This window comes from Phyllostomus hastatus, unplaced genomic scaffold (genome assembly GCF_019186645.2).
Source record: "Phyllostomus hastatus isolate PE091 unplaced genomic scaffold, TTU_PhHast_1.1 phas_contig_40, whole genome shotgun sequence".
Lineage (NCBI taxonomy): Eukaryota > Metazoa > Chordata > Mammalia > Chiroptera > Phyllostomidae > Phyllostomus > Phyllostomus hastatus.
In genome coordinates, this window is record NW_025333872.1 from 31,368,299 (window position 1) to 31,395,626 (window position 27,328).

General features: G+C 35.8%; 1 protein-coding gene across 7 annotated transcripts in view; it reads left to right on the forward strand.

The window, feature by feature from the left end:
- Positions 1-27,328, forward strand: part of MYO6 (myosin VI) — a 162,347-nt gene that overhangs the window by 100,749 nt on the left and 34,270 nt on the right. For all 7 annotated transcript variants that reach the window (XM_045842713.1, XM_045842714.1, XM_045842715.1 and 4 more), the window contains exons 11-20: positions 745-925; positions 3,923-4,067; positions 7,993-8,150; positions 10,343-10,434; positions 12,154-12,226; positions 14,082-14,209; positions 17,601-17,696; positions 17,994-18,167; positions 21,333-21,371; positions 22,295-22,388. In XM_045842713.1, the coding sequence (XP_045698669.1) occupies positions 745-925; positions 3,923-4,067; positions 7,993-8,150; positions 10,343-10,434; positions 12,154-12,226; positions 14,082-14,209; positions 17,601-17,696; positions 17,994-18,167; positions 21,333-21,371; positions 22,295-22,388 (1,180 nt within the window). The remainder of the gene's footprint in view (positions 1-744; positions 926-3,922; positions 4,068-7,992; positions 8,151-10,342; positions 10,435-12,153; positions 12,227-14,081; positions 14,210-17,600; positions 17,697-17,993; positions 18,168-21,332; positions 21,372-22,294; positions 22,389-27,328) is intronic.

Below are 27,328 nucleotides of genomic sequence, written 5' to 3' on the forward strand. Positions count from 1 at the left end.
ATTGCATGTTCTTTTAGGAGAGAAAGAACATTCTCTCTTTTTTCTGGAATGTTTCCAGTTATTGTGTAAATTCTTAAGGTGAGCATAATGCTTACTAATACATTCTACCTCATATATACTTACACAGAAAAGTTTAAAAGATAATTCTCAGGCCATAAAAATTGTTATTAGCTTGTTCACCATTTCCTAGTGTTGAATATTAGTACAGTTGATGACAGTTGATTTAAAAGAATATAATGCTAAGTGTCAGATTTAAAAATTTTTTTACAATTTTTTTGCTCAGTTTGTTTTGACTTGTGGTTTATGTTGATTCCTTTTAACCACTGGTATTCCATTCTTTTTACTCAATTTTTGTTTTTATCTAATGTCTAGCCTAGCTAGACACTTTGCCTAGCTACTTAGTTTTTGAATTGTTAGAATACTAAAGTTTTTCCATTGACTCAGTTTATTTAGCATTATACTGCTTTAGAGTTAATATCGTAATTTAATTGGAAAACATCCCATTTCATTCTTTGACAGAAATTTTTGAGATAATTATAGATTCATATGCTGTTAAAAGAAATTATGCAGAGATCCTTTGTACACTTTGCCTAGCTATTTCGTTTTTGAATTGTTAGAATACTAAAGTTTTTCCATTGACTCAGTTTATTTTTGCATGTTATACAGTACATCAGTAGACCTGTATTCTTTTTCTATACTTAAATAATGTGAAGTGGAGGTAATTGATGTTTTCTTATTTTATAGTACCTTAAGGCAGGTTCCTTGAAAGATCCTCTGTTAGATGACCATGGAGATTTTATTAGAATGTGCACAGCCATGAAAAAGATTGGTTTGGATGATGAAGAAAAGCTTGATCTGTTCCGGGTAGTCGCTGGTGTCCTGCACCTTGGAAATATTGATTTTGAAGAAGCCGGCAGCACTTCAGGTTTTCTCGTGGTTTTTGTTTGTTTGTTTTGTTTTGTTTTAACGAGGAGTAAGATTAGAAGTTCTGTCATATCTTTGTCATATGTAAATTGAATCTGTGCACAGGTTTGTTAATACCCTGGAGTTTCTAGAATATGTATTACATGATGAATTATGCAAATGGAGGCTGCATATTAGTCATAAGTTCTGTTTTGAAGAAGTTAGTGATATTGATGAGGAAGGAACTTATTGAATGAAGGGCAAGTAACTGACTGCAAGGATCATATTCAGTTAAATCTTTCAACTGATATTATACTTGCCTAATAAGTGCACAGAATAATTCTCTACCGTCTATTAAGGCATTTTGACATTTTTTGGGTTTATTAATTTAAATTTGGGTCAGTTAATTAGGGCAATTGAACACACAAAAGAAGCCTATATACTTTATTACTGGAAAATGAAAATAGGTTGAGCTTTATGCAAATTGAAAAGAGCATTTAAATGCATGCATGATATTAACTTTTCAACTGTAGTGGTTTAGTCTTACATAAAGAATAAGAATTTTTATATACTTTTAAGTTTGTTCTGTGAATACAGGGATTGCCAAATATGACCCATGACTCAATCTGACCAGCTGCCTGTTATTGTGAATACAGTATGGTTGGAACATAGCCACAACCAACTTACATCTTATCTGTCCCAGCTTTTGTGCTACAGTGGCAGAGTTGAGTAGTTGTGACAGAGAGACTGTATGGCCATCAAAGCCTAAAATCTGACACTTTAGAGAAGAAGAATGTTGATTCCTACATAAATACATTATTTAAAAATATTACACTGGCCCTGGCTGGGTGGATGTTTTGGTCAGAATGTTGTCCTGATGCTCCAGGATTGTTGTGGGTTTGATCCCTGGTCAGGAGCATACAAGAATTAACCAGTGAATTCATAAATGGGTGGAGCAGCAAGTCGATGTCTGTCTGTCTCTCTCTCCCCCTTTCTCTCTCTAAAATCTATCATTAAAAAAATCTTACACTGGGTTAAGAAAATTTCAAGCATCATTTCATATTGTAATCAATAACATGGGCTTTCGTATCAGATCCCAGAAGCTCTGAGCCTTGGTTTTTCATTTGTAAAGTAATGAAGAAGTAATCCATGAGAAGTGCTTTTAAAGTGTAATATCTAGCAATAGTATGCATGTAGGGAAGGGGCATACGAGTAAAGAAAAAGAACATTTTATATACTGTATTTCATCATAATTATAGTCTAAATTTGATAAAGCTAATGAAGTAGGGGAGGGGATATTACCTCCATTTTACACACAAGTGCAACCTGTGCACAAGTTAAGTAAAATGGTTATTAATGAAACCATAGATGTGAGAGCTGGGTTCTACCCATGTGTTAATAACTCAGGTAATTGTCCCTCAAAGCCCCTAGTTACTGACCTTCCCAAGTGTCATGATCCATGAATGAGCAGATTTAAATAGACCGTCTTGATGACTTTTAGACGTAATGTCCTGTGATGCTGTGAAGTCAGTAACAGCAGATGTAACACAGTATAGTGTTTAATAGCACATGTTCTTGAACCAGACTGTTCACCTGTAGTACCTGCCCTTGTGACTTTGGCCAGGAACTGAACTTCACCAGGTCTGAGTTTCCCTAGTTGTATACTGGGACAGCAGTCCCTATCTCATGTTATAAAGAGGAATAAATGAGTTAAGTAATTTGTAAAATGATGTAAATATTTATGTCTGGCACATAGTAATTACATTGTATTTTTTTGAATAAATAAAATAAAAATTCAGGCTACTCCCAGTTTAAAATGAGAAAAAATAAGCAAAACCAGGTATGTTTTTAGTGTGCATTTAATTATTTATTAGTTTTTTGAGGGATTTTAAAATGTATTTGGAAAATGTAATTAGTGTAAAAACACGTTTCATTTTCTCTGTCATTGTTACACCATGGGAGCATGTGAGAGTTCTAAGTAACACCAAAAAAGTTTAGAATATTTAATGAACACTTTGGAAGTGTTTCTAGAAGTGTTTCACCTCATGCTATTTTCCTGAACTAGAACATGCAGATTATGTAGAGGATCATAAGGTGGCGTGATCTAATTGGTATGAAAAGCACTTAAATGATCAAAAGACACATAGCACATATTTACATTATCTTTTATTTTTCTTGTCAAATGTTTTTCTGTTGAAGAGAAAATGGGCAGCAAGCAGAGAGGGTTAGAATGAGGCAATAAATCAAAAGAATTAAATTATAAGGTGTTTTTTTAATAGCTAAGATTTTATTATTCTTCATCCTTCTGTGACCCTTTCTGTAGATCCAAATGGTTTCTTTCTAATTAGAGTTGATTTTTTTATCACTAGAGAGCTCGATTTTGGCATTTCCTCACAATCAGAAAATGCTCTGAATATTTTTATAATTATTTTATTAGAAAATTTATTCTCTAATAGATTTTTAGAAGACACTGTTCCTGAGAAGATTTTGTATGATGGAAATGCAAAAAATACCTATTGGGACTTTTTATGCTTTTTAAGTTCCACATAACAAAAATATTTATTATAACAAAATAGTTTTTAAATACTCAAAAACATTCTTCTTTGGAAATGGGGCTAGTAACATGAAAATCTCATAGTATTCTGCCTTTTAAAACATTTAAAACAAATAGCTGTTTTCTTATATTAGCTTTATGTAATTCCTGTATAGTGTGTCAGAAACTTTGCAAAATAGTAAAAAAGAAGTATTTAAATAAAATTAGTGAATTATTGGTGGTCATTTTTTTTCAGAATTATATCATTTTAGGTAATGTATATGTGTGTAGAAACTTGAAGTTTTCTGGAATATATGAATTTTAATAATAAGGCATTATATTTCTTCAGAGATATTTAATATATTAACAAAGAGCTTCATCTATTCCATAGTTTTATGTAAGAGAAGTATACTTCTAAGAAACGGATCTCAAAAATCTGGCTAATGTAATGTTTATTAATTTCAAGTTAAAATATATTTTCATTAGGTGGCTGTAATCTAAAGAATAAATCTACTCAGTCATTGGAATATTGTGCTGAATTACTGGGTTTGGATCAAGATGATCTCCGTGTAAGCTTAACTACAAGAGTCATGCTAACAACAGCAGGGGGCACCAAAGGAACAGTTATAAAGTAAGTTCCTTATCTCATTGCTCTGTAAAAATCCTGCCTTGGGGTTTGTCAAGGAAAAATCTTTCTGTTTTGAGAACACTGAGATTTAAAGTTAATCTCTATGTATGACTCATTCTTTTCATTATAATGTTCTAAAACATGTGCTTGATAGATCAAAATTCTGTGTATCTCACCACAACAATCCATCATAAAAGTTAACACTGACTTCCATGGCTCTTTAAGTTTTTTTCTTTTTTTCTTTTTCTTTTTTGCATTTGAAGACCATTTTATTTTTTTCTTAGCTTTTATTTCCTCAATTTCTGTTTTGTTTGGTCTGCTTGAAAATAAAGTTTTTTAAAAAGTATATTTTATTGATTTTGCTATTACAATTGTCTCAATTTTTTCTCCCCTTTATCTGCCCTTTGCCCTACAACCCCCCCCCCCCCGCCCCTCCAGCATTTCCCCTCTCTTAGTTCATGTCCATGGGTAGTACAAATAAGTTCTTTGGCTTCTCTATTTCCTGTACTATTCTTAACCTACCCCTGTCTATTTTATGCCTATGAATTATGCTTCTTATTCCTTCCCCCCATTCTCCCCCTCCCCACTGATAACCCTCCATGTGACCTCCATCTCTGTGATTCTGTTCCTGTTATAGTTGTTTGCTTAGTTTTTGTTATTTAGTTTCGGTTGTTGATAGTTCTGAGTTTGTTGTTATTCTACTGTTCATAGTTTTTCATCTTCTATTTCTTAGATAAGTCCCTTTATCATTTCATATAACAAGGGTTTGGTGATGATGAACTCCTTTAACTTGACTTTATCTGGGAAGCACTTTATTTGCCCCTCCATTCTAAATGATAGCTTTGCTGGATACAGCAATCTTGGATGTAGGTCCTTGCCTTTCATGACTTTGAATAATTCTTTCCAGCCCCTTTTGGCCTGTAAGGTTTCTTTTTGAGAAATCAGCTGGTAGTCTTATGGGCACTTCTTTGTAGGTAACTCTCTACTTTTCTCTTGCTGCTTTTAAGATTCTCTATCTTTAATCTTGGGTAACTTAACGATGATGTGCCTTGGTGTGTTCCTCTTTGGGTCCAACTTCTTTGGGACTCTCTGGGCTTCCTGGACTTCCTGGAAGTCTGTTCCTTCACCAGATTGGGGAAGTTTTTCTTCATTATTTTTTCGAATAAGTTTTCAATTCCTTGCTCTTCCTCTTCTCCTTCTCCTCTGGCACTCCTATGATTTGGATGTTGGAATGCTTAAAGCTGTCCCAGAGGTTCCGGAGCCTCTCCTCATTTCTTTGAATTCTTGTTTCTTCATTCTGTTCCATTTGGATATTTATTTCTTCCTTGTGTTCCAAATTGTTGATTTGAGTCCCATTTCCTTCCCTTCACTCTAGGTTCCCTGAATATTTTGCTTTATTTCACTTTGTTTAGCCTTCATTTATTCCTTCATTTTGTGACCGAGTTCAATCAGTTCTGTGAGCATCCCGTGTACCAGTGTTTTGAACTCTGCATCAGATGTCTATTTCCTTATCTCCTAGCTCTTTTTCTGGAGTTTTGATCTGTTATTTCATTTAGGACATATTTCTTTGTCTTGGCACACCTGTTGAGTTGTTAGGGGGTGGGGCCTTAGGCATTCCACAGGACCAGGCAACCCTCTTTGCTGCAATGTGGTGCTGTCTGTGTGGGAGGGATCAGAGAGGGAACAATGCAGCTCGCCTGCTCGGCTCTAGCCCCGCTATTCAACAAACTCTCCTGTAAGACTGGGGATTTCTCCCACTTTTGCAACCCCCAGAGTATTTACAGCCAGAGGTTTTGAGTCTTTAGAGTCCTGATGAGCCAGCCCCGCCTTGCTTGTGTGGTCTGCTGCCTTTCTGCGCATCCCCTCTCTGCCCATCTCCCTGTCTCCACCCCTCCTACCAGTCTGGATTTATGTTTCTTTTACTTCTTGGTAGTTGGAGTTCCATGCAGATTGCTATTCCAGCAGTCTGGTTGTTTATTGCTTTTAAATTGGTTGTTATCCTTTTGGTTGTGTGAGGAAGTGAAGTGTTTCTACTTAGGCCTCCATCTTGGCTGGAGTCTTTAAGTTATTTCTTACAGATACAATGCATGGCACAAATTTGGAATTTATAAGGTAAAAGAGAAGTTTACATTTCTATAGCTATGAAAATACAGAATGGGGCAAAAATATGTTTATAGTTGTGAGTATGTGAAACACAGTTTATTCTTGTGTTATTAGTAATTAATTATTATACTATTTTCCATGTAACAACTGCAAACCTACTTTGGCCCCACCCTATATGAGTTGATTATATATCAATATTTGCTTTAGATGACAGTTCTTTTTAAACATTTTTCAGAACTATATATTTTGAGATATAGTGTACTCTTTGAAGTACACTACAAAGTTATGCTACTCTGTAAGTTGGCGATTTTTAGTATATTTTCAAGGTTTTGCAATCATCACCATTATTTAATTTATTTTCAGAAAATAACTGATCATTTTACTTTAAAAGGGATTTTCCTTCCAAATGGTGTGTACTAAAATTTCTATTAAGTAGAACTTGCTTTAGTAAAACACTCAGCAGATGGAATTTCCCCTTACCTTAGGATTCTTCATTTACAGGAAATTACAAATGACAGGAAAATAAGAAGCTAGCCAGGATTTTTAAAACCCGTAACCAAGAACATCTAGGTTGTATCTGAGCCAATGTACATTTTTGACTCCATATCCTATGTTTTAGGTATTTTTGTTTTCAGTACTGTAAAATATAATCGATGTTCAGTAATTGTTCTGAAGTACTGTAAGACCTTCATTTGTAGGGGAAGGAATAGTCAGACCCTTCATCCCTTGCCACCCAAGGCAGGCAATGAGTTCTACTAAAATTTTCAGCAAATTAAAATAAGGATGAAAAAAACCTTTTAGCCATTCAGAAAATTGCACTTTCTGAAATATTACCAAGGTGTGCTTAGTCCGTTTCATTGCTAAGCTAATTCCAGATTATGCTGTTCTGAAGAAAACCTCAACAAGGAGGATGTATAGTGACGCCTTAGAGTTGCTTGGCTCCATAGGGATATTTCTGAGGCCCAGGGGAAGGCTGACGAAAGCAGAAGTAAGTGGTTCTCGGGTGCCATTTCTTCCATTTCCCCATTGTTTGGGGGTAGTTCTTTTATGTGTTTTTATATGGAGTGTTCACATAACATTCACTTCAGGAAAGGTTTCCATTGTAGGAAACACAAGTTGGAAAACCACTGTTTAGAAGGGATTCAAGTGTCACTCATGTCTGAATGACTCTTAAGGTAACGTCCAACTTTGACAGTTTTTTTTGCTGGTGCTCCCATGGTTCCCATACTTATTTTTACGATAGCTTTAGCACAGTGTTTGTGAATTCTCTTTTGTGGCAGTCTAGCTTCATCAGATTGTCCTTTTCTTGAAGATAAGGGCTGTGTGTCTTCATCTGCAGTATCTAATACTGTTATACCATGTAGTTACTTATATTAAGTCATAGAGTTGGACAGTTCAGATTTTAAAATGTAAACATTTTTCCTAAACAATGTTAAACAAGTTACTGAACTTTTAAACTTCTTCTGAATTAAACACAATTTCTTTTGTATGTAAGGGAAGTCAAAACAAAGATTATTCCTCTCAATAATTCTTATATATTCAGCATGTACACTGAAGTATAAATTAAGGTTAAAAATAATTTTGAGCCTGAAGTTCTTTTTCTGAATACTAGATTTTTTATATAGTTATAGATACTTTCTTTAGTCCTTATCTTGTACTATTCTACTTAGCCGCATTGGTCTGTGAGTATCCACAAATGACCTTTTGTAACTATTTTGTTCTTCACAATGAATATATTTAGATGTGCTTTGATCCTGGGTGTGTGGCATTACTTTCACAGTATATTGCTACGAGGAATTTTCATGGAGACGGTCATCTTTTACAGGGTACCCCTGAAAGTGGAGCAGGCAAACAACGCTCGTGATGCCTTGGCAAAGACAGTCTATAGCCACCTTTTTGATCATGTGGTAAACAGAGTAAATCAGTGTTTTCCTTTTGAAACATCATCCTATTTTATTGGAGTCCTAGATATTGCTGGTTTTGGTAAGTATGGTTTTGTTTGTGACTTCATAGTTAACTGCTAGATATTTTGTCATTCAGCTTTATCACACATTTGTAATTAAAAAACAACTTTTTCTTCTGTAATACCTTTTACTTGATGTATTTTCAGTTATATGTCCTTACCTACATTTCATGATTTAAATAGGAAGTTGATGCTTTAAAAAAAAGAGGAAAGACTCATGGATTTTGGTCACCCTATTGCTAAAATTAAAACATGTTGATAGAAACCAAATACAGTGAGTCATCAATAGGTTTTTGGAGACTGTGACTTGAAGTGAAAAGATGTATAACGAAACCAATTTTACCTTAGGCTAATTGATATTATTAGTAAGAGGTAAGTTCCTAGGGATATTTCTGGTCACAAAAACCTCACCAAACTTCTAAGACCCCAAACACTTCTATTATGAAACATTGAAATAAATATGAGTGATACATATACATAAGAAAAATGAATAAAAATAAGAGGATAATTTTCTAAACCACTTACTCAACTTGAGGGGTGCGAGTGCCCAGAGCCTATCCTGATGCTTAGGATGCCAGGCGGGAACCTGCCCTGGAGAGGACATCCATCCATCACTGGGCACCTCATGTACCCACCCACGTGTACTCAATGTAGACAGGCCAACTAACCTAATGTACACAGCTTTGGGATGTGGCAAGAAACCAAAGTATTCAGAAAAACCCATGTAGGTATGGGTTAAATGTGCAGACTCCACACAGATGTTAGCCCTGACTGGGAATTAATTTTTTTTCTCATCAGTGTTATAACACAGTAATGTTATGCACCCCAATTGAGTGGCTCAGTTCTTAAATTATGTTAAAAGTTGTTACATTTTTATATCTTTTACTGTTGGAATGTCAACCCGTGCCCCAAAAGGTTGTGGGTTCAATCCCCATTCAGGGCACGAGTATAGGTTGCAGGTTTGATCCCCAGTTGGGCGCGTATAAGAGGCAACTAATTGATGTTTCTCTTTCACATTGATGTTTCTCTTTCTCTCTCTTTCCCCCTCCTCCTCTTTCAAAAATCAATAAGCATATCCTCAGGTGAGGGGTAAAAAAATAATGTTATTTAAGAATCTACTATAGTTAGGAGATAGATATTTCTATATTCTTACACGAATGCAGCTGAGTAAAGGTCAAATCTTGAGTGCTACTAATAAAAAGAATTAAGTCATTAAAACCATTGAATATAGTGTAGAGGTCAACTTGACCTCACTTATAGGCCAAACTCATTATATGTGCAAAAATTCATCATTAGTGTTAATTATTTATCAACAGATACATACTTCCAGTTAGTATCCACTGAATGATTAAAATACCAAAATAAATATTTGAGGTCAACTGCAGGGCTGTGCAACCAGAAATGGAATGAGTCTCTGCCATCTGAGTGCTACTTTATCCTGAGCAAAAGTGTTGTAAAAATGTCAAAGTAAATCTGACTTTTTAAATTGGGCTTCATCATTGTGGACATTCCTTCTGGCTGTGTATGAGTGCTCTTTTTCTCCTTTGTAGTATGTTTACCTTTGCCAAAGGAAGTTTACAGTCAGAGTTTTGCTTTAATGTGATATTTATTTTAAAATATAATCATTGCCTTTTGTTCAGAGATAGAGAAACACTTATCACTGACTTAAGATTTCATGATCTTCAGACATTCTTTCCTGGTCTGTTACCAGTTTTAGTATAACACACATGATACATAGAATCATCACATTTTAGAGCTACAGGGATCTTAAAGATAATGTTGCAATGCAGTTCCTTAATTTTAGAAATGAGTTAATGTCCATAACTTTTTTGTAACTGTAATTTTACAGATTATACAGGAAAAAAGTGTAAGACACTTGCTATTTTAAGTCATTTTCTTTAATTAATTTAGATTAATACCTGTTCTTAAATTATGTTAAAAGTTACATTACATTTTTATATCTTTTACTATAATGACATTTATCTCATCTTGATAAACACCTTTTTGTCAAGCAAAGTATTTTTAATACTTAATTTTAATGACTAACAAAATTTAAGTCTTGAGACAAGAACATTTGGAGAGTATAGAACAGTTATATGTATTTCTTTTACCTAATCTTAAGCATTGATATAATAAAATTTTAGCCTAAGGTAAGTTCATTATTATGAAGTTGATCTGATGATGACTCTTGGTGCTGGTTTTATGTTTTCAGAGTACTTTGAACATAACAGTTTTGAACAATTTTGCATCAACTATTGCAATGAAAAACTTCAACAATTTTTCAACGAAAGGATTCTGAAGGAGGTAATTACCATTAAATTTAAGAACTGCATTAATCTGTTTTAAATTTCAAGGAGCAGAGACATGCTAAAGTTACCCTGATGGACGGGATGCAGTGTAAGGTGGCCCAGGGAATCAGAGATGCCCAGCATAGGTCCCACTGGCTTAGCTGTTGGTCGGAAACCAGAAGTGTTACTGGTAGAGATGAAGCTTAGGGACCTAATAAAAACTCTAATAGGCGCCTCTTATAAGTGAACATCTGCTTCTTACTGGTGACACTTACTAAACTTGACATTCTCTGTTTCTTTTTCTGTGTCTGTTGTTTTTACTCTTGCCACCGCCAATTAACTTCTACTCTTGTCCCTGACTGCAGCATCTCCCACCCTTCCTCTATGTCACCTGTTTCTGCTCACCTGACATGCTTGCCCTGTGCTTGTGTGTGGCAGGAAGCCTCCCACTCAGGAGATTCAGTGGGGCCATTGCCCTGGAGTGCCTCTGGGCAGTGCCTTCGTGCAGTGCTACCTGTGTACCGCCTCTGGTCCTGTGAAGAATTTCCTTGTAATAAATAACTGTGGACATGGCGGACACTCACAGTCTCCAGTCTAGGAAAGTTACTTTGTAATTGTTTAGAGTACAGTGTGGGTAAAGATAGCTTTGATCAGTTGATTTGTGATAAGGCTCACCATTTTCCTTTTTGTATTTGAATTCTCTATTGTTTTCCTACCAATACCCTTGACTTTCCTTTCCTGAGCTTTTTGTGATAAGTTTTACCAAAGACGTAATAAAGTTAGACAACTCAGAGGTTGTCTAGTCCAGCTACTTACTTTACAGATGAAGAAATTAATTCCCAGAGCAGTCCAGTGACTTGGGCAGGTTGAACTCCCCTTCCTGGCTGCTAGCCCACAACACTGTATTCTCACCATATTAGCACTGCTGTTTCCTGAGTTCCATTCTCCACTGTCTCTGGACCTGAAATGTGAAATATTTGCTTTTTTATTTCCATTCCTCTCATCTTTTTCTACATTTTATTATGTTTTATCTTTATGGGTTTCCCAGCACTTTCTATCTTTTATATATACTATGGTTAAACCAATTCTAGTGTAAACAAACAGGTACAACAAGTATTTACCAGTTAAGATAGTTTCTCTGTAAAGGTTTTATGTTCTTCCATTACTATGTGAAGTCTTACTTGTTTGCTTTTCACTTAACATATCCTAATTCTTCCTTTTCATGCTTCCTCATTTACTGATGGGTGGCCACTTTGCACTTCAGTGGCATGACTGAGTGGTTATGACAGAGATAATGTGGCCCACAGCTGAAGATGCTTACTGTCTGGCCCTTTACAGAAGAAATGTGCTGACCCCTGGTTTATTCTACTGATAGATTTAAGTTTAAAATCACTCAAAATATTTCAAAGCCCTGGTCTTTCCTTGGCTTTGAATACTTATGCACAGATATCTGTATGTGTGTATAGCTGTTCTCCATATCTGCAGGAGGGAACATGTGCACATATGTAAATCACGTATTTTGTTAGCTGTTTAATTTTTGATTTCACATTGCTTTTGGGCAAGGATTTTGTTTCTCTGATGTTTTGTAAAACTCCCGAGTCCCAAAACTAGGGTGTGAATCTTTGTACTCTGACTAATCAAATAAATGTTATGATCAGAAATGGTACAAAACAAAGAATCCATTTTATATCGCATGGTATTTCCATATCCATGATTATGATTGTTTCATTTTTAGGAACAAGAACTCTATCAAAAAGAAGGGTTAGGTGTTAATGAAGTACATTATGTAGATAATCAGGACTGTATAGGTATGTATTTTTTTCACTCCACTTTGGGAAATCTGGGAAGATAGAGTGAAAGTTTCTGTGCTATGTAACCGATATTACTAGTTACAAAAACTTATTGTAGCTGTGATACTTGACGGAGGTTTTACTTCTCTACTATTGCTACGAAGTTATTTTTCCTGCCAAGGCATCAAATTCAGATATGTTGGAAAGTTTTTCTAAAATTTCTTTTATTTACTATGATGAATATTTTATATATTTAAAAAAATTTTCTATTACACTTGATATTCATTATTATATTAGTTTCGAGTAGGATATTTTCTTTCTCAAATGGTTAACATGTGAATAATTGCTTAAGCAGTAAAGGGATTTATTGTCTCACAATGAAGTTCACAGTTTAGCCAGGACCCAGGCGAGGTTTGACTGGGTCTGGCTCTGCTGTTCTGCAGATTTCGTTTCTGTTTTCCGTGTGTTGGCAGCACCCTCTGGCTGGTTGCACATGGGCTTCATAAGTTCCATGTGTTACATCCAGACGACACTGTGAGCATGAGCACGGGGCCTCTGTTTTTCTTGTCTGTATTTATCAGTAAAGAAACCTTTCTTTGTCGCTACCCAGCTAGTGCTCAGTCTTCCTTTCTCTCTCACCCCACCTCTAAAATGAACTGTTGGGTAAGCCTTGTTTGTAACCTAATATATATATGGCAGCCTTGTGAGTAGCCTAGCTTAGACTAACTTTTATTCAGAGTTCATAACTTTGTTTAGATTAACCTGCAAACCCCTTTGGATCACCCTGTGTGCTGTAAGGTTCGTTTAACCATATCCTTTAATTTGCTATGTGTAACAAGTGCTGAGACTTACTAGTTTAACTTTCTTCCATACCTGACACTGGTGATTGCTAGAACTGCTTCTTCAGGGATCAGCCCAGGTGCTGACCTGGCCCAAACTGCCTGAGACTGGTGGAAGCAGCTTGGAGAACTGTACACTGACCTCTTCATGAAATGTGCTCATTATACCCTCATCATAATACTAAAATCTCCTAGCAGAAATTTTTTGCAATTTTTGAACATAAGATATATGTATAGGCATGACTGGGCATACACAGGAATCCCCACCCTATACGTAAGATGATGAAGCTCACCTTGATGTTTATGCATGATTTTCCTGAATGAAGCCAAATCCAATCCTTTGTTCAGCATATGCCCCTTTGGGAAGTGACCCCCACTACCGCATCCCATGTTCTTGCCTGCTACCTTGCAATAAAAATACATTCCTTCTCAGAAAATCTAACTGGACCTATCTTTTGGCTGACAACTACTGTGTAAATTGGATCTGGTTCAATCCAGTGGCAGTTTTAAAAACCCATTTTGACAATTGAGTCATTAACTCATGTGCTAGATTTGGACAAGATAGTATTATAATTCCTTATATAAAGTAGTATAACTTTCAAAGCACTTTCATATCCCACCTGGTCCACCCAACATTCCCTTTGTGGAACATACCCTTTCTCAGATCTCTGTGCCTTTGATTGTGTGGATGCTGTCCTGGCTGGACCTCCTTCCTTTCAGCCCACTTCCACGTACTCTACATCTATCAAAATACTCACATTTATAGCTTAGTTCAGCATGCTCCCCACTCCCTTCACCACCACTAAATGCCCCAAAAGCATAATTTTATGACCAACACAGTTAGAACCTTGATTTCTTTTTATATTTTCTATAAATTTTAGAGTCTGTCTTGTTTAACAATTCTTTAAGCAGTTTACACTTTATAGTTATTTTGGACAAGCAGGAAATTCAAACAACATCATTAGTGATTAGTAAATTGCTTACATATCTTTAAAATGTTTTAATCTTACCATATTTTAATATTTTTGAAATAGATTTAATTGAAGCAAAACTAGTGGGAGTACTGGATATTTTGGATGAAGAAAATCGCCTTCCCCAGCCAAGCGATCAACACTTTACATCCGCAGTTCACCAGAAACACAAGGATCATTTCCGACTCACTGTGAGTTTGCCATCCAGAATTCAGACTCTGATGGGAAGAGAAGTTTTTAGAAAGAGGGACTAGATGTTAGATCATTGGAATCATAGGTTATGTAGAATTCAGAGCAGCTATAATTTATCTAGCACAGCATCTTCTAGAGATGGACATTTAATTTATATCTATCTAACCAAGGCTCTTTTAGCTGGATGGAAAACGTATTTCACTTATCTAAAATGTACAGAAAGATTTACCTGCTGTTTTTATGTTAATAAAAACATAAAAACATGTTTTATGTTTACCTTTTGAGCTAATTGGCCATCAGTTGCTTTGTTTTATATCATGTGATCTGATGGGTTCATGTCCCATGGGTTAGCACTCAGAGATACAAGCAACCTCTTGTCTGCATGTTTGTAAGACTAGCAATGAAGTGTGTGGCTTAGGTCTGACTGGTGGAAGCAATACGTATTAGTGATTAGCCAATTTGTTCTGATGCTCTTTCCTAGGGAGTTTTGAATGGAAAATATACTCAGAGAAGGTCATAAAAGCCAAAGCAATAGAATTAGCTAAAGGGAAAAACAGACACAGAGAAAAGCAGAAATAAATAAGAAGAACAATTCTATTAGGGCCAGAAGACCTGGTTTCCTGAACTGCTTTTGAGTCGTAGAGCTATGTGTGAATCCTTGACACAAAGAACGGTAGGGCCATTCTCCATGAGGATGGGCTATGTGGCTTGGGTGTTTCCTGTGTTCACCTAATCTGTGTTCATCTCTACACTCAACTACCATCACCTGCGATAATGCAAGTACAACTCCTTGCGCAGAAAGAGCTGACTAGCACAAAGAACTATAGTTGTCTCCCCTTGTCCACAGTTTCAGTTATTCGTGGTCAACCTCAGTCTGAAAATATTAAAGGGAAAATACCAGAAATAAAGGATTGAGTGCTGTTCTGAGTAGCATGACAAAATCTGGTGCCGTCCTGCTCCATCCTGCCTGGAACATTAATCATCTTCCCTTTGTCCGGTGTATCCGTTGCGTAGCCGTGTCCGTTACCAGATAGACTGTTGTGGTATCACAGTGCTTGTATTTGGGTGACCCCTATTTGACTTACTGATGGCCCCAAAGCACAAGAGTAGTAATGCTGGTAATTCAGATATGCCACAGAGAAGCCATAAAGTGCTTCCTTTCAGGTGAAAGTGCTGAATAAGGAAAGAAAAAAGTTATATGCTAAGGTTGCTAAGATCTACATCAACAACAGATAGTCTATTCCTGAAATTGTGAAGAAGGAAAAAAATTCATGTTAATTTTGCTGTTGCATGTCAAACTGCAAAAGTTACAGCCACATTGTGTTATAAGTGCTTAGTTAAGATGGAAAAGGCATTAAATGTGTGGGTGGAGGACGTGACAGAAAATGTGTTCTGATTGATGGCAGCGTGTTGTGCTATATAAAGCACTGAGCCTATAGGAAGACTTCAGGAAGGGATCCCCTGGGACAGGTGACCACATTCACATAACTTTTATTACAGTGTATTGTTATAATTGCTCTATTTTATTATCAATTACAGTTGTTAATCTCTTGTAGTTTATAAGTTAATAAATTAAAACTTTATCATAGGTATGTGTATATGGAAAAACATTGTATGTGTAAAGTTTGGTACTGTCCATGGTTTCAGGTATCCATTGGGGGTTTTGGAACATATTCCCTGCTGATAAAGCGGGGACTGCTGTAACTTCATCCATGAAGATAGGTGCTCCTTCATCTTACAGAGAACAAGGAAGGGAGGGAGGGAGGGAGGGGAAAAAAAAGTTGCTTAGAGTTGCATATGCTTCTTATATTGTTTACTGTTTTAAAAGCATAGCATGGCATAACAGTCATTGCTTAAGTGAATGATTACAAGTATTCTTGCATCATTAATTAAAGTTAAGAATGGAGAAGCTGATGTAATTGTGATAACCTTAGCTGGAGATTGAATTCCCCAACCACCTCTTCCATTGACCCAGACTACTTCTGTATCCTTGTATATTTCTTATAATGTGGAGCTGATTTCTCTTGCTTTAGTGGAGATAGAAATAAAACATGTATCCTCAACAAAACTTTTGCTAAGGTTGGAGATATGTATCCATTCCTGTTATTCACTGCTCACTGGTTTTATGACCAGTCTATGAGTCCATGATTGCTTTACCAAAAGTACTGATTGCTAGTCAACAAAACTGTGACAAGGGATTCAGAGATAGAACTCCAGGGACAGCAAATTAAAGTTTCAGGGATGGGCTTTGGCCACATTTCTCAAAAGAACAAGAACAAGACAGTAAATTATAATTTGTATAGACCATTACTTTTGTTGTATTTCTTTGGAAATAAAAGTAATAATAACCATTTACTGAACACTTAACAGGTACCAGGCACTCTTCTAAGGGTTTTACTTGAAATATTTTTTTTAATTCTCCTCATAATTTTCTGAGGACAGATTCTGTTTTTATCCCCATGCTAAAGATGAGCTGTGCACAGAGAGGTTACGTGACCTGCCGTGTTTGGCATAGGGAGGCAGTGGTGGATTGAGGGTCAGGCCAGGCATTTTGACTCCACGTCCCTCCCTCTCCCTCGTGCTGGTGTATCATCTCACGCACAGAGAGGCTCTGTAGTCTGCTAGCTCCCCCGCCCTGAGAAAGCTTGGTAAGATTCCAAAGTCTTAGCCTTTTCATCTTTAAATGAGATTGTCTTTTTTTTTAAATTTGCACCCTTGTTTTGTTTACTTATTTATTTTTGTCTTTCTGAATTTTAGGTTATTTTGAGGGTCAGAAGTGATCTTTTATGTGGAAACTTTTGGAAACTTTTAAAAATGATACAAGTATGAGCTATTATAATTAGATAGTACAATACTAAAATGACTTAGTTTTCTTCACATAGGTTCAGGTGATTGTGTAAACATGTTACAATGTTTGGTTTAAAACAACGGGAGAGTCCCTGTGCTAATGTTAGGTATTTCTTTAGAGCAATGCTTCTCAACCTTGGCTGCACCTGGGAGTTACCTGATGTGAATGATACAAACTTTGGGAGGGTGAAAAGTTCTCCACGTGGTTCTAAGTCAGCAGCGAGGTCAAGAATCACTGCATTCGATGTAGGCAGGCAACTGTATAAAATGCCCACTGTGTTTTGCATGTGCTTCGAAATAATGTGATTGCTTCTTTTTTCAGTCATACTCCTTTTTTTTCTTTCCTTAGAGATTATAAACAAACATTTGCTAGAGTTTACTGGTACTTTAAGGTTTACTAGATATTTAAAAAGCAGTATAATTGTGTAAAGTGTGAACATTTCTTTTATAACTTTACTTCCTTCACATCCCAGAGGTTTTCTAAAGAGAATTATGTAATATATTTTTGATAACTTAAAACTGCTGTATGTGTTGTTTTTTTAGATTCCCAGAAAATCTAAGCTGGCAGTTCACAGGAACATCAGAGACGATGAAGGCTTCATTGTCAGGCATTTTGCAGGAGCAGTGTGCTATGAAACAGTGAGTATAACTTACACGAGGAGAAGACCATTTGCTGTTGAAGCTGTGCTGTACAGTATGGTAACATGTAGCCACATCTGGCTATTTAAATTTAAATTTAGAAAAAATGTAAAACTTATGCCTCAGTATATTGGCTCCACTTTGTGTGCTCAGTGTCCGCATCGGCTGGTGATGACGGTGTTGCACAGTACAGTCATAGACCATTTCTGTCATTCCAGAAATTCTGTTGGACAGTGCTTTGTTAAGGGATCTTATCACAAGTTGGATTGAATTATTCCTGTTTGCTTCATTTTTCAGACCCAGTTTGTGGAAAAAAATAATGATGCTTTACATATGTCTCTTGAATCCTTAATATGTGAATCCAGAGATAAGTTTATACGGGAATTATTTGAATCATCCACAAATAACAACAAAGACACTAAACAGAAAGCAGGAAAACTTAGCTTCATCAGTGTGGGAAACAAGTTTAAGGTATTTGTGTTAAATATACTACTTGACATTTTTTTACTGCATTTAAAATAAAATATATTGTTTAATATACTCTACGGTGCATAATGTAGGCACTATAAGAAATCTCATGAAGTGCAAGGGTAAACCCTGCATTGTTGACAATTTGCAGAAAAACACGAAATAAGTATAATAATTGAACATACAGAAATTCTTGTAATTTTTATGAATGTCTTATTTCTTGGTGCTTAACATATCTGATTGCTTCTCCTAATGCTCTTGCTTCTGCTTACTGTCTGGTTGACCTTCAAACCTTCTGTTTCCCATTTGTTTTCTGTTTCCTTCCTCATTCAGCAGTTTTGTTTTAGCTGGAGTAGTCCAGCTCTTGGATGGCTAGAGAGGACTAGTTGAGTTGAGAGAGGAAAAGCAAGCACAGCCAGGGGCTTCAGGTAAATGATCGCCTTCGTAGACGCTTATTTACAGAGTGGCTGCCATGTTAAAAAGAGGCCATCTCAAGTTAATGATTCCGTTTGCAATTCATTTTCAGTGTGTTTACTCTCACAGTGCATTATGGATGTGCATATTATGCTAGAATTTGACTGAAGCTTTTAAAAACTGTAAAAGATAAATGCTCTGTGTGGCAAACCCTTCAAGTTGCTTAACATTAAAGAACATTTCCTTTGTTTTATTTATTTTGGATTGGGGAATTTATTCTTTGAGGTCTGACAAAGAATTATTGCATGATGTGTCTTAGAAATGGAACACTACTGTACTAATTGTTGAATATTTAGCATAAAAATAATTTAAAAGTTTAAAGACTAAAATAATATATCACAAGGAAGAAATAGAATTTCTCTCTTCCAAATTTCCATAAAATATTTATATTTACAAGAAAACTCTACATATGCTTTTTATTAAGTTTATTTTAAATATTAAAAATGATGCAGTTCAAAGTAATATTTAAATGTCAGAATACCATGTTACTAACAATATAAGCCTCTGAAATCCCTTTTGGATTGAAATGGCCTCTAAATAACTAACTGGTTAAAATCATGTTTATAAAGCTATATATTTTTTAAGCTGAAACATAAATGTAGGAGGAAGCTTATAATACGTTTTCAAATAATTGAGTAAAAAGTTTTTAAATTTATGTTATATTCATTAGTTATGAGTTTCTAATTCTCTTGAGCAATATTTTTTCTCTTATTTGGACATTCTTAAATTTCTGAATAGATATATAATAACACTGATTTAATGAAATGGATATCATTCATTAAGTATTTTCCTACTGTGATAATAGGAATATAGTAGTGTTGCTGATAAGAACATACCTGGAATTTTACACAGTGTAAATAAAAACAAAAGCATTCTGTAGATTAAAGTATTCTTTTATGTTGAGACTTGAAATGCCTTAAAATTACTTATATGCAATAAGATACATTTTACACATTAAACTGAAAGCTGTAACTGAGTGACATCATTAATAACAAATTTTAAAATGTTTTTATGAGATACTTTGAAATGAAATATTAAAAGTAATTCTTAATTTAAAATAGAATAGCTCATTAAATTAAATTCATGTTATGTGAGGCAATAAAAGACAAAACAGGCCAGCATTTATATTAATATTTCAGTTGTCTAGCATCACTGACAACCAGTTTTCCACTGATAAGTGGCATTTTCAGGCTATTGAACATAACCCCTTTTACTGTTAGCAATATAGGGAAAGTAACCCTTTTTGATGGAAATCTTATTGTCATTTATATACATTAATATTTTTATGCTTTAAAATAAAAATAAAATACAAGTAAAGCATGAGTTATATAAGGCTGTTTTCCCTTATGCCTAATGGTCCTTGACTGCTGTTCTTTGATTTTTGACATTTTTCCTTTTTTTCCCAGATGCTGTTAGTTTATTTTTGCTGATTTTATTCTTCTGATTTACTCTATCTCAATTTTGTTTTGGAGAATACTGTGCTTAGTCTGTGGATTAAGAAGCGTGGACTTTGTAGTAGTTGTTTTCTTTCCAAATTAGTGGCTCCGACACTTGCTTTTCCATACAGTTGTATGGTGGTCCAGATTGATTATATCATAAGCCTATGATGTCTGAAGTATACTAGTATTACTGGCAAGAGAATGAACTTTGGTGTTAGGCCCTATGTTGGAATCTTGGCTTTGCCATGACAGCTTCATGATCTTAGGCAAGTTATTTATCCCTCTGGGCTTCAGTGTTTTCACCTATAAAGTAGAGCTAATGCTATATTCTTAATTAGAATTTTTGTGTGGATAAAACATGGTAGTACTCATGAAAAGTTTTGAGCAGTGATTCACTCATAGAAAGTATTCAATAAAGTATACCTATTAATATTATTAAATATAGCTGTGACTGATTCAATATGTTAATTTAAGAAATGTCATCTTAATTTATCTTTTGTAAGCAATATAATAAACACCTTAAGTATAAAATCAATGTAAGAATTTTATGTAATTAATTTACTTTGCAGAGAAGTAAGGCAAATATATGAATTAAATTAGTACTGAATGAGATTAAATTACAACACTCAACATTATTAAAAACAGGAAAGCATAGTAACTTGTAGTGTTCTTTGTCAATTTATTTTGGAGAAAACTATCCAAGCTTTTAAACTGAATTGAGATATGAAATGTTTTAAAATAGTAAGGAGGGTTTCTACAGCTAGACAGGATAATTTTATTTATGATAAGTGTTACATAAAACAATCCAAATATATACCACTAGTGTATATTTTAAACATGTCTTCATTCTTAATGGAGTGTGACACCAACTACACTAGCTTGCTGCACACTCAGATACTGCTCTGCTGATCTCTTATTGAATGCTCCCCCAGCATTTTCATTCACTTCCTTTGTTGCTGGTACACTTTGCTCATTCGTCCCACCTGCATGTGCACGTGTATGTGTTTTATTACTGCTAATTTTTAGTCTTCTAATTATACAAGTTCTGTATAAGTAAAATAAGTTAGTGTCCTTACATTAGCCATTTATTTTGCATGTTACTGTCAAAGAGTCTGTGTACCAGAAGTTGTTAAATTACAATGTGTTGTATATCCATGTTATTGTATGATGTTTTATTCTAATCTTGAAGGGCTAATAATAACTTTGGACATTGTGTATTTTTGCTCTTTGAAAAGTGATTTCCTTTCTTTTACAGACACAGTTAAATTTGCTTCTGGATAAACTTCGAAGTACTGTGAGTACACTTGAAAAACTTGGGTTTTTAAATGGTCCTCTTAAACTACTATTAATATTTACTCCAATAGGCACAGTGAATCTGATATAATTAGAAATTTATTTTAAACCAAATTCCCTCATTAAAAAAAGGTTTTTAAAGTGCTTGTTATTTTGGTTAAGTTTGTTCCAAAAAAAGTCAAATGTATATGTGAAATCAAATTATTTTTTAAATATATAGAATTCTCTGAATGTTATTAAGATTATCCTATAATTTGAGGAAGTGAAAATAATTAGTTATTATGGAGAAGGAAAATATATTTTTTAGTATTAAAAGTAAATTTATTTGGGTAACATTGGTTAACAAGATTTATAGGTTTTAAGTGTACATTTCTATGATACATGGTCTCTGTATTGCATTATGTGCCCACCACCCAAAGTCAGATCATCTTCTGTCATCATATATTTGGTCCCTTTTATCCTTTACTACCCTCCTTTCCCCCCACCCCTCTGGTAACCACCATCCTGTTACCTGTGTCTGAGTTTCAGTTATATATCCCACATAGGAGTGAAATCATACGGTTCTTAGCTTTTTATGGTGGACTTGTTTCACTTAGCATAATATTCTCAAGGTCCATTTTATGTTGTTGCAAATGGCAGTATTTCATCTTTTCTTATGGCTGAGTACTATTCCATGGTATATATGTACCACGTCTTCTTTATCCAAATAGTTATTTTTATATTAAAGTATAGTTGAAATACAATATTATATTAGTTTTAGGAGTAAAACATAGTGCCTTGACATACATATATATACCTTAGCAATTATTTTGAAAGAGGTTAATATATTAATGATAATATGCACTAAAAGTTGCTGGTATTTGTAGAAATAGAAAAATGAGAATGCTATATGTATTATCTTAAAATGTACCTTTATTCTCCTAGGGAGCAAGCTTTATTCGTTGTATAAAACCTAATTTAAAGATGACAAGCCACCACTTTGAAGGTGCTCAAATTTTGTCTCAACTTCAGTGTTCAGGTATTTCCATATTTTCATAACCTGTATTAGTGTGGGTCAGGAGTCTAAGCTCAAATACAATTTAGTATGTCCAGTGTTCTCAGATATTTCACAGTTACCTTGATTTTTACATATAGTAAGATTTTTATTTTATTCTTTTAACTATAAGAAAAGCATGGCTGGCAAATTATTTGAGCAATATTGGGGTATAGTGTATTGTGAAATAAAACTATTTGACATCATTAAAGTGAAATTTATAAAACCTCGACAAACATATAGATCTCCCTGAAGCAGGTTGCTTTCCCGTGGCCTCTTCAGTCCAGGAGTTCATTCCTTGTTCCCCATGTAACTGGGTCAGGAGGTAGGTTTTGGTGTCCTTGCTTCCCATTACCACCACTTGGGAAAAGATGGAAACTACACAATGCCTTCTGCTTTTGTGGAACTTGTGTGCATTTGGTAAAACTATCACTTTCTCTCTCCCCTGCCACATTCTAACCTTGCTGGATCTCAGAGGTCTTAGCCACCAGGCTCACTATTTTTCCTTTCACTCCATGCCCGTCCTCCATTCCTACTTGAACTAATTATTTCCAAGGCATCAGTCCTCTCCTTTTATTAAAATCAGTCTCAGGCTTGTGACACTTCTTTAAACTCTTTTGCCTCTCTGACTCATTAGGTTCCTCTTAGCAATGCATTTATTATAAAGCTAAGGTCACTTATGGTTTGGGGGGTCCCTCATTTAAATGGGCTCCTTCTACAGGCCTGTACCTGATTTTGTATTCTTTTATAATTTGTAATTATGTATGTATTTTTTTTTAAAACAGCCCTCTCTTAAAGTGTAAAAGCTTTAGCCCCCCCAGTCTGGATCTACCCTTGACCCCTCTCACATAACTTTACCTGTTAATGAATCTAATTCTGTCCTTTTGCCTCATCTGCATAGATAAGGTAAGCAAGACAGATTGGCATCTTTATAAATTCATGATTACTAATCTTTAAAGGGCTCTCAAACCTACTTTGCCAAGTTTCCCTGGTCAGCATATTCTGTTTCTCCACAGAAACTAGTCAGATCCATCCTGCTTTCCTCAAATCTCTGGGCATCTGCCAACAGACAGCCTCACCTCTTAACACCTCAAAGCTTCACCTGTCTGCTACCAAACACTTCTATCTACCTGCATTACCTTCCCTTCTACTAAGAAGGTAGGAAGTGCCTCTCTTCCTAATTGGGCCATAGTTCTTTGGAATCCATCTCTTCCCACCTTTTCCTGAATCTTCAATATTGATTATATGAGTCTGTCCAGAAAACTTCCAGCCATTGTTAATATAAGGAGAATGGTTTGTGTGATATCAGTGTAACCAGGCAGCCAAGGACAGTGGACTGGAATGCACATGCGTGAACAGTGAGGACTTCACTGTACTAGTCAGTGGGGGTGGTAGATGCTGTTGAGTGAGCATGTGTACTGTGTCTCCATCACATTCAAAATGACTGAATGAATAGAACAATGAATATGCATCAAATTTTGCATTAATTTGAGCATTCCTCCATGGAAACTATTGGGATGATTCAGAAGGCTTTGGAGGGCAAAGCAAGGAGTACAGCACAAATAAAAGTGTGACACAAACACTTCAAACGTGGTTGAGAATCTGTTGAAATGACTCACATTCTGGAAGGCCTGCAAGAAGCAGAACACCTGAGAATGTTGAACGTGAATGGGCTACAACCAACAAAGATCGGCAACTGACAGTGCAAGAACAAGAAGCTGATCTGGGGGTTCCAAAAAAACACTGCTGTGTTTGAGTTTTTAACACAGGATCTAGGCATGAAATGTGTAGTTGCAAAATTCATTCCGAGGCTTCTGCTACAAGAGCTGAAGGAATATCATGCTGCAGTTGATAATGACTTGATTCAAACCACCACCAATGGACAAGATTTTGGGAACAAGATTTCCCCCCCAAAAAATCATCTTTGAAAGGGAAGAGATTTCGGACCATTGATAACATTCAGGAAAATTCAACAGGACAGCTGATGGAGATTCCAGCAAAGGGTTTTGCAGAGTGTTGTGAACAGTGGAAGAGATGCTGGGAGAACTCTGTGAGGCCCCAAGATGCCTACTTTGAGGTCCCCTGTGTCATTGTCCTATGTACAGTGTTTCTTGTATCTTGTATTTTCTTCAGTAACTGTCTCTATTTTTCATAGTACATGGCAGGATACTTTCTGGACAGGCCTCGTATGTAGTGATCCATTTCCTTTGAGCTGGATTTCTCACTTACCATTTAAACATGTGAAACCTTATTTTTATTCCCTCTGACCCACATTCCTTTTTAACTGCCTACCTATCTCTTGCTTTACTTCTTGTTCTGCAGTTTTTCCTTTTCTGTCCAAGAGTAGTCTCTTCTTGCTTTCTCAGTTTCCTGCCTTCCACTTGCACTTTTCCCCCACACAATTCAGCTTCTACCTTGACCAGTCCAACAGAATAATTTTCGATGAGGTCACCAGTGATTTCCTTCATCCTAAATCAGGTGTTCTTTTGCAGTCCTTATCGTAATGGACTTCACAGCAGCATTTGACTCTGACCAATACCTTTTGCAAATCTTTTCTTGGCTCCTGAAGAAGCCTATGTCCTTACTTTTGTGTTGAATTCGCTGGCCTTTCCTGACTTCTCTGTTGGGTCATCTTTTTCTGCCTGGATATCATTTATGAGAGTTTTCAGGCTATGGGTCAGAGTTTTCCTTTTTCACTTAGTGTCAGTGCTGCCCCGTATCATTTTCTGGGTGACGGACATATTCTGTATTTGTGTTGTCCAGTATGGTAGCTACTGGATACTTGTAGCTATTGAACCTGTGAAATGTGATTAGTATGAATTATAAATTTAAATTTTATTTTTTTAATTTAAATTTAAATAGTCACTTTTGGCTAGTGCAGCTACAGTGCATGTGGCTAGTTGCTGCTGCGTTGGACAGCACAGCTGTGTACTTTCTATCTGCTCAAGTCCCTTTGATGTGACCTTCTGAACAGTTTGTCTCCCCCCCCCACATTTATTTGAATGTAATTGACCATATGACATTGTATAAGTTTAAGGTGTACACTGTGCTGATTTGATGCACTTACATATTGCAAAATGATTGCTACCATAGCATTAGCTAATGCTCCCATCAGGTCATGTAATTACTGTTTGTTTTTTGTGGTGAGAATATTAAATTTACTCACTTAGCTCTATCAGTCTTAGTGAGTCTTAGTACTTCCTAACTGAAGCTGTCACCATCTTTCACCTGGCTTTTTGCTACAGCTTTGTAAGTATTCTCCTTGCATCTGCTCAGTTTCTTCTTATCATACTGCCAGAATTACTGCTGTACAGCTGTAGTCTGATTATGTCTTCTTACTGCTTAAAAAGCTGTAATGGCTTCTGTTTATTCTTAGGGTAAAGAAAAAAATCCTAGCAGCTTATGAGGCCCCAGGTGGTCTGGCCCATGTGCCCCTAGCTTCATCTCTTTCTACTTCCTTTTCTGTGTACTACAGCCTCACAGGCCCTGGTTTTAGTTCCTTAAATGCTCCACAGTCCCTCCTGTTACAGGACCTGTGCACATGCTGCTGCCTCTGCTTTCTTTGCCTTCATCTTTCACATCTCAGCTTGATTGTCATTTCCTTATGAAAACCTTTCTCCATATCTGTAACTAGGAAGGGCACCTGAGTGAAGGTGTTGATCGCCTTTATTTCATAGTCATTAATTTTATATATGTTTGAATAATTATTTAATTTTTCCCTTTTCTAACCTATAAACCTTATGAGGGCAGACACTGTTATCTGTTTTGGCTTGCACATGTGCCTCCTGGCAGTGCAAGGCACGTGGTAGACTCAGTAAATATTTGTTGAATGAAATGCATAGTCTAGCAAATATGAGATTAATTTGTGACTAACTTAACAGATACTAGAAAGTTCAATAATTTATATCTGCTATATTCCTACATAAAGTATAGATGTATTTTTTTATATTTTCTTCAGGTAGTTTTTACTTTGAGTTTGACTTTTTTCTCATTTACATTTTTTCTTTAGAATTTGTTTCGCCCAATATAATAAATCACTTAGTTTCTTAGTGAGCATCTAATCTCCTGGCAAGGCAAATCTGTTTAGATTTAGCTCAACGAGGTCTGTCCAGAAAGTATGCAGACATGTAATATGAAAAATAGAGACACTTATTGAAGAAGATACAAGATCCAAGGAACATTGTACATAGGAAAATGATGCCTTAGTCCTCTTCAAAGTAGGCACCTTGGGACCTCACATGGTTCTCCCAGCTGCCATCAGCTGCTCCATCACATTTTTCTGAATCTCATTGACAGTGTGAAATCTCTTCCCTTTCAAAGGTGGTTTTAGTTTTAGGAAAAGCCAGAAGTCACAGAGCACCAAACCTGGGCTGTAGGGGGCCTGAGTCATCTGAGTGATTTGATGTTTTGCCGAAAAACTCTTCATGAAATGTGATGCATGAGCGGGCATGGCATGTTGTTGTGATGAAGCTGCCAATCACCAGTTGCCTATAGCTGTGGCCCTCTGAATCATCCGAATAGTTATCTGCAGAAGAAAGCTTAATGCAAAACTTGATGCAGATTCATTGCTCTCCTCAGTGGTGGCTACCACCCCCACTGACTAGGACAGTGAAGTCGTCATTGTTCGTGTGCATTCCAGTCTCCTCTTCATGGCTGCCAGGTTACATCCTGGTTGTGCAAACCATTTTTATTATATTAACAATGGCTGCACTTTTTCTAGACAGACCTCGTTGTATCCTCGTCATATGCACTATTAAGCTGGCAGAGTATGGGCTAGCAGTAACTGATGCTCAAACTTAGATTCTTCTTCTAGTAAGCAGTGTATTTCAATATATTGAGATATGTTGGCAGTTTAATAGATGACTCTTGATTCATAGTGGATTTTCTTTAAAGTACTACTAATAGTAAAATGGTATAGAGTTGGT